The sequence below is a fragment of the Ipomoea nil genome, unplaced genomic scaffold (assembly GCF_001879475.1).
Source record: "Ipomoea nil cultivar Tokyo-kokei standard unplaced genomic scaffold, Asagao_1.1 scaffold2848, whole genome shotgun sequence".
In the NCBI taxonomy this organism is placed as follows: Eukaryota; Viridiplantae; Streptophyta; class Magnoliopsida; order Solanales; family Convolvulaceae; genus Ipomoea; species Ipomoea nil.
The window spans coordinates 1,536,009-1,545,027 of NW_017619276.1; the positions used below are offsets into that span (position 1 = coordinate 1,536,009).

At 31.4% G+C, this 9,019-nt stretch overlaps 1 protein-coding gene across 1 annotated transcript; it reads right to left on the bottom strand.

Annotated features, from left to right (window-relative positions):
* Nucleotides 1-1,069: 1,069 nt before the first annotated feature.
* LOC109160581 (flavonoid 3'-monooxygenase) lies at nucleotides 1,070-8,101 on the bottom strand. The gene is made up of 3 exons (XM_019308867.1): nucleotides 7,605-8,101; nucleotides 3,331-3,798; nucleotides 1,070-1,967 (listed from the first exon to the last, which is right to left on the bottom strand). The coding sequence occupies exons 1-3, from the start codon at nucleotides 8,049-8,051 to the stop codon at nucleotides 1,323-1,325; spliced, it is 1,560 nt and encodes a 519-aa protein (XP_019164412.1). The 5' UTR covers nucleotides 8,052-8,101; the 3' UTR covers nucleotides 1,070-1,322.
* Nucleotides 8,102-9,019: the final 918 nt, after the last annotated feature.

Below are 9,019 nucleotides of genomic sequence, written 5' to 3' on the forward strand. Positions count from 1 at the left end.
GTTAGAACGTAGTAGCTGTTTTATTTATGATGTTTTGGAGTTATTGATTCATATTGTATTTCTTTAGTTTTTTTATTAAGTTGTGATTGAATGTTATGGTTTAGAGCCTTACATCTAGTCAGTGTTAGATTAGATGTGGCGGTTTCACCCTCATTTATTATTAAGGACTTAAAGTTATTTTGTAAGTTGAATTATTACTTAGTTTCTAAACGGTGGTTTGCTTACTTTAGAAATTCTATTCATGGCAGTTTCTGTTTTAGTAGTCTATTTATAGTATGTGTTGGGAATTAAATTTGGGGGTGTTACACCCAATCCCCCCTAGGGCTCTAATCCCTCCCAAATCATTAAAATCACAATTTATCTTTAACATCAAGAGATATCAAGATTTGTCAAGAACCATCACATCAATATCAAGAACCTCTTTTCAACATCAAGATTGTCAAGAATACACATAAATCATCTTATCAATCATCAAGAATATATCACGAATAGCATAGAGGAATTAATCAAGACACAAGCATATAGAAGGAGGCCAAGGAAGGAGATTATAGCGAAGAAAATATGTTTTGTTGAGACATGGGTTACCTCTTAGCCTTAATTAATTTCCTTGGCTATGAAGGGTCTTTCTTTAAGATTTCTTCTTTCCTGATTTCTCCTAAGGGATTTCTTGGAACTTATTTCTTGGAACTTCTTGTGTGGTGAGAGATTATTGTGGTGTGAGTTCTAGGTCCTCCTATGTCCCTATTTATATAATTAAGAGTCCTAATTAGGGTCTAAGTGGCATGGGTTTGCTAATTCTATTTCTTATAGGACTAAGGGATTGGCTTTAAGGATAAAGGCCCACGGACCATGGTGGACCCTTTTTAGCAATTTAATGAATTTTAATTCCCTTTTTAGGGTGAGTGATAAATTAATTAATTTGGTTTAAGGGCCGTAACACAGGGTGTTACACTTATCATAAATTAAAGGACAAATGCCTTTCCTTGTACGCTCCGTATTTCTCTACCAATTATACCTACTAAAGATGTTTGGAACTTTTAATATGACTAAGAACATCTACCAGAAGACCTTACAACAAATACACTGGGTTTACCATTATATATGACCTTTGTAGTCTTCATGAGGTCTTTCGGACAAGGCCTAGCGGAATTGAATACAACCAGTTTTCCTTTGGCGGGCTTTTACATATGTAGGACCTCTTTTACAACTTTTAAGGTCGAAAGCTAGACCTTTGTTGGAAGTCTCTTATAACTGAATATAAATAAATGGGGATCCTATGTCCCTCGATTATAATTGTATAATCACCAAAATCAAATTGCAATTTAATTGAGAGTATAGAGATGTGGTTGTAATCTGGGCTTTGGATGCAACATCAAAGGAACAGCTCGTTGAAGGGTGAGACCATAAGCTTCCTCCATATTGAGCGTCTCTACAGATTGTCCATTCACCAAATCCCAATCAAAAGCATGCACCAAAGTTGCAACCAACAGGTGAACCATCCTTATCCCCAAACTCATCCCAGAGCATATTCTACGCCCGGCTCCAAAAGGAATCACTTCAAAGTCATTCCCTTTAATATCCACGTTGGGCTTTTCTCCACCAGGCAAGAATCGGTGTGGGTTGAACTCAAGAGGATTTGTCCACACATTGGGATCACGAGCTATGGCCCAAACGTTGACCAAAAGCGTTGCGCCTTTGGGGATGAAGTAGCCATTGATCTCGCAACCCTGAGCTCCCATTCTTGGAAGAGAGAGTGGGGTGGATGGGTGTAGCCTGAAGGTCTCCTTCACTATTGCTTGCAGGAAAGGTAGATCGGTTAAGTCAGATTCTGTGACTAGCTGATTTTGACCCACCACTAAGTCAAGCTCTTGTTGTGCTTGGTTTAAGATTTTTGGGTTGCGTAGTAGTTCTGCGATTGCCCACTCCACAGTGCTAGATGATGTATCAGTCCCAGCTGTGAACAGGTTCTACATATATAGCTCATATCATCAGAACTAATATATATATATATATATATATATATATATATATATATATATATATATATATATATATATATATATATATACACACTAGTATTTTTGTATGCTCGATATTAATACTTTATATTAAAATTTTAAATTTATTTAGATTTTAGATATTTAAATTATTGTAATAAAATATTTTTATAAAATTGATATTTATATTTTAGAAAATAATTAACATATAATTCTAATATAAAAAAAAATTAACAGAAAAAGGGACATAAATGAAGGACATATATATATATATATATATATATATATATATATATATATATATATATATATATATATATATATATATATATATATATATATATATATATATATATATCACTTAAGTACAAGTAAAACATATTAAAAGTGCAAGTAAAACGTATTAAAAGTGCAACAAATAATGTGCATCGAGCAGCAATATTAATAAGTGCACATAACGTTATCATTAGTTGCACCAAATGTTATTATTAAGCGCACCAATATGAAAGACGTTATCATTAAGTGCACCAGTGTGAAAAAGCTAAATTATTTACACTATTAAGTGTAAATGGTCACACTTTTAAGTGATTTTACTTGCACATTGTACTTGCACACGTTGTTACTTGCACTTTAAACACAACTTACTTGCACACAAAGTTCCAGTTATTTACAAATAAATGGACAACTGCGATTAGTTCTCATTCCTCTCATGGACATCCGTTCTCACTTGAGTGCGCGCACACACACTAGTGTTCATATGAGAACCATGATTAACTACTACATGAGTGCACAAAATCTTTTATGAAGTACATGAATGCACACAATTTACCCCTAAACATGTCTAGAAGATGGTAGAGACCTTAGCTTGGAGTACATTGTGTGCATTCGTGTAGTAGATTTTGTGCACTCATTCAGTTCTCACGTTCTTACTTCTTACCTAAGACATTGTGCTCATATAATCTCAATATATATAGTGTGATGTTTCTATAAGAACCAACTTCTCTATGAGTCCATGAGAACTAATCTAGTGCATTATAAAAATAGATCAATGAATGAGATTAATTTGAATTATTAAAAATGTGCGTGTGCATATGGATCATTTTGATGTGTGCATATTAAGTATGTGTTGTGTGTAACATATAAACATGCTTAATATGCACACATCATAATGCTCCATGTTCATACGCGCATTCTTAATTTTTTTCAATTAACATCATTCATAGATCTATTTTTTTAATGCACCATATTAGTTATTATGGACTTATAAAAGGTTGGTTATCATATGATATCTAATATTATATAAATTAAACATGTGTTGTTAGGGAATACCAACCAAGAGCAAAGCCTTAATTTCAGTGTCGGTGAGTTTTCCCTCTTCACAATCCATATCAGCCCCATTATCTTTGAGCCTAATTAGGGTGCTCAAGAAGTCCACATCTTTCGACAACGTCGTGTGTTGATTGTTGACACATTTGTGTTCCTCTAGAATGGTGTTCAAGAACGCATCAAAACGCGCGTGTAGTTTCTTCATCTTCCCTACGATACCCTGAACGTCAAACCAACCCAAGACCGGAATGAAATCGCCGATGTTAAAACTTCCGGCCAACACCATCATCTCCTCCACCATCGACTTGAACTCCTCCGCCTTTGGGTCGCTCTTGCTACCTCCGTCATTAAAGACCTTCCGCCCTAGCATTACACGAGCTAGGGCGTTCGTGGTGCACACGTTTAGTAACTGCCCTAGTTTTACTGGAGTTTTGCCTGCACTTGCTAGACTGCGTGTCAGAGTTGCAACCTCTTCCTGCATTATTTTTCAACAAAGCCCGAGTTAATTGAGCAATTAATTTGATAATCGAAGGTTTTAAATTTGACTTCCCGTGAGATCACTCTTGATTTTTTGAGCCAGTAAGTTATTGACAACTTAGTTAGATTATTTAGCTACTTGTTATCCATTGTTACTGACAAACTAGCGAGTAGATTGTGGATTTTTTCGTAAATAAAAAATAATTATTTTTAGTGCCACAGTTATTCTTTTATATTAATAAAATTAATTAAAATTTAAAAATCTAAATACATTTAAAGAATTTAGACTTTATCATAAATAATTTTTTTTTTTAAATACATACTTTTTGTAATTAAAATCTAAATCATTTTTATTTACATAATAATAATATTATTAATAATAATAATAATAATAATAGTAATAATAATAATAATAATAAATTGTGCCACACCTTACCTACCAATGGGAAAGGTGGGGCCAAATTTGTACACAATTGTAACCACACTTACAATTTTAAAAGTCTACAATTCTGAGTGATGAATGTACTTATACATAGAATGAAATTTGCACTCGTATGAGAAAGGGTGTAAATAGCCTAAGCCACGAGAGTGGTCCGGTACTAAACATTTAACATTAAAAAATGTAAGAATTATTTTGAATGGTAGAAATTTTGTTTAATGTATATGATTGCTTGTGGTAGGAAATTTTTTAACATTAGAGTACTGGCCACTTGTATTACTCTTAATTAACATATATACTATTGTTTGACAAATTAAGCCTAGTTGAAAAGGTAGCTGTAAGCTAAAAAGTAGTTAAAAATTAAAATATTATAAGTTAGAAACTGAAAATTGAACATATGTTAAACTAGTTGTTATATTTACAAGCTAAGTATGGTAAAATTAATCTTTTGATAAGCTGATAAATTTAAAAATACAAAAAAGGACATCTTCATTAAAATAGTAGTTGAATACATGAAAAGAAATAAAAATAAATAACAAAACCAGTTCCATTTTGATGATCCAAACAAAACATCGTAAAATGGGGACAAAACTTTAGTGCTTTCTATGGATCACTTTCATATCTGTAATAATATATATCAAAGAGGATGTCATAACTATTTTTACTGAAAATGACAACACCATTCCTACAAGGCAATTAGAAGATGAAGAGGAAATTGTCGCTGAAAGTTGCGGTAGAGGAAAAAGAGAAAATGACTTTAATTGGGATGTGTAAATGATGTAATTTATTTAAAATAATAAAGATAAAGATGAAAAAAGAATTAAGAAACTACTAATTTATTTTGAAATACTATTTAAATAATGTTTCAAATAAACTCGTATTTTAAATTACGAACTTATTTTGGAAATATTACCAAACGGAACTTATAACTTATTAATAACTTAAAATAATAAGTTATATAATGGAAATTTCACCAAAAATATATTATGGAAAGCTTGTCAACACCTTGGAAACGTATGTCACAAAATTGTCCATCCATTATGCAAAGCTTGTCAACACCTTGGAAACGTATACCACAAAATTGTCCATCCATTTTAATTAAATTATAAAGATGATGATGTTATTGATATTTAATTAAATAAACTGTCATGGTTTTCAAGATGATAAGATATAAGTAGTTATGTATTAATTATCTTTTGTCACTCCCATTCTCTCGTTCTCCCCTCTCTATAAATATTTGATTAGTTAGCTTTTTTAACAACTTATTGCTCTAAAATACTAAAATTCAAAAGTTACTCAAAACAATATTTTCGATAAGTGTTTTGAGAAAATCATTTTGTATATAATCAGCTATTAGTTAACAGTTAATTTACTAAATATCTTTCTACGATTAACTAATGTTATCAACTAATCAAACTCACTAACTCAAATAACTAACCGTTATTCGTTAACAACTATTTATCAAACGCCTCATTTTAAATTAAAATAGAAAAGACGTGCATGCATGTACCTTAGTATTAAGTCAAAGTGTCAAACATAATTTTACAATGTAATGATATAAAATAAAGAGTTATTTCATTTTTGGTCCTAGATTTATATGTAACAAATCACTTTTAGTCTTCTTGTTTTTTTATTTATTATTAGAACATCCTTATTTCGTCATAATATTATTGTGACATGACCTTTTTTAGTTATCCATCAACAAAATCGTTAAAATATCGTTAAATACAAAGACATTTAATTTTTTTTTTTTATACAAAGGAGGTTGAATCACTATATTTTTTATGTTTATTTTTTTCAAAACATTCATTGAAGATTGAAATGTCCATGTATTTAATGATATTTAAATTGTTTTGTTGATAAAGGACAAAAAAGATCATTCCACAATAATACTAGGACCAAAAATGGATATTTTAATAAAAAAAAGACTAAAAATGGACTTTCACCTATAAATTTAGGACAAAAAATAGAATTAATCCTAAAATAAATATATTATGCAAATCACCCAGTAGTATGATGACATGAGGATGTCAAATGGGCCAACCCGTTGGATTTTGGACTAGCCCTACAGGGTTGGTGGACTAGTTGGCTTGGGCTAAAATGGTTTTTTATTTTTTCTTTTTGAGTTGGGTTGGCCCTAACCCTAAACAACGGGTTGTTGGTTAATCCAACGGGCTAAATCACTAAACAAATTTTTTATTACAAATAGAGTAGGTTCATAACTATCTATATATATATATATATATATATATATATATATATATATATATATATATATATATATATATATATATATGTATATACATACACTACACGCACTATATATATATATACACACAGACACACACTATATATATATATATATATATATATATATATATATATTGTGTTTATATATACTACACACGCAATGTGTGTGTACTGTGTGTAGTATATATATATATATATATATATATATATATATATATATATATATATATGTATGTATATATATATGTATATATACACACACACACTACACACGCACTATATATATATACACACACACTGCGTGTGTAGTGTGTGTGTGTATATATACATATATATACATACATATATATATATATATATATATATATAGTGTGTGTGTGTGTGTACAGTGTGTATATATATATAGTGTGTGTGTAGTATATATATTGTGTGTACAGTGTGTGTATATATATATATATATATATATATATATATATATATATATATATATATATAGTGTATGTGTGGTATATATATTGTGTGTACAGTGTGTATATATATATAGTGTGTGTAGTATATATATTGTGTGTACAATGTACGGTGTACAGTGTACAGTGTGTATATATATATATATATATATAGTATGTGTGTGTATGTGTAGTGTACATATAATGTGTGTAGTGTATAAAAGTACATTATTTCATATATACTATCAAATAATGTACCTTCAATATACAAATAATGTACAATTAATATATTAAAAATGTACTTTATATATTCATGGTCCACACAAGTTGTATAGATTATGGTCCATCCAATAATCATTGAATATTACACGGGCCAGCTCAACAATCCATGAGTTGGCCCAACTCAATCCAATAACCCAATAGGGCCAACCCAATGAGCTTACTTTCTTATTGGATTGATCTTTTTGGATTTTAGCCCTGCAATTTTTAGGGCTTAATGAGCCAGCCCATTGGTTCAGGGCTAAACTGACATCTGACATCCCAATTATCATTTTACATAGATTCATGGGTTGGAATCACGATGGGTAAAAAAATAAACGGAATTTATATATTTAAATATCTATATATTCCTAAGATTTTTTTTTTTTAAACAAAAGAATTGAATTAAACCTGGCGAACATGGCAGAAGTCATCCAACGCCTTGGCCGAGAAGAGATGCACGGAGGTGATCTTCCTAAGCATGCGCCACCGCGGGCCGTAGGGCGCGAAGACGAGGTCTTGATAGTTATAAGCAATGTGTTCCGCGCCGGAGTTCGGCGGCCGGTTGGAGAAGTTCGAGTCGTGAACTTTCAAGAACTGAGCGGCCACGGCGGCGGAGGCGGCCACAACCACGTCCACGAATCCTAGGCGGAGGTGCATGAGGGGGCCGTACCTCTCAGCCATGGCCGCAATCGACTGGTGAGGCTTCTTGCCCAGGTGGGGAAGGTTTCCTAACACCGGCCATGGTTTTGGTCCGGGTGGGAGAGGTAAAGGGTAACGCTGTTTCACCCTGAGAATAAGAAAATATAGAAAGATTGCAAAAACTAAAGTGCAGAAAATTAAGGTTAAGGTAGCCATACTTGGGTCTTCAAATCATGTATGTATGTGTTGTTTGTTATATAGATGGGGAGTGGAGAGTTGGTAGGTAGAGGGAATGGTAGGTAACTATTTACTAGCCAGGTGAGTATAGATAGACAGACAAACACAATATGCATGGTGGAAGATTGATGGCATTATTCTTGGACGCAATTGTTAAATCATGGACCAGAATTCATATTGCATTATATTGTAAATCAGCTTGATTTAAAAAATATGTATTTGAAGTTAACAGTATCTACTATTAACAGTTTTTGTACATATATACAAATTAAAGACACATAACATAATAACTATAAACACATAATAAATTGTAAATTGCAAGTACGGAATATGTTAACGGTAGACACATAAAATGTTGGTTAACATGTTGTGTGTCTGCATAACATATTTTGTACCTGCAGTTAATATTCTATGTGTCTGTAGTTATCTTATCATGTATTTGTACTTAACATGTGATGTGCTTTCAATTTGTTTACAGATACATAAATGATTAACAGCTGGTACCAAATATGTCAAATGCAAGTACAGAATCTGAAAATTATTTTTAGACAGGTTCATAATACAAGATAGTCTCTGGTTCTTGATATAATCGGCCTACATGCATACACGTGTATTGGCCAACTTCTGGTAAAAAATGTCAAGGTATGGTCCAATACACTGCGACTATTAATAATAATTTAAAGTTTAAGAAATTTGATTTTTTATGGTTTATGGTTTAAATTCAATAAATATAGTCACAAGTCCAATTATGTAAATAATTTTTATGCATAAGTAAATATTATTGTCACAAAATACATATATTTGGTATTAAATTAGTAATTTTAAATATTTAGATATAACCTTTTAAATATGAAAATTGTTTATTATACGTCATAAAGTTTTCTCTATTCCCAAAAAAAAAAATATAAAAAAATCTCTATTAAATTCGTCGCCCTTAGCTGTTCCCC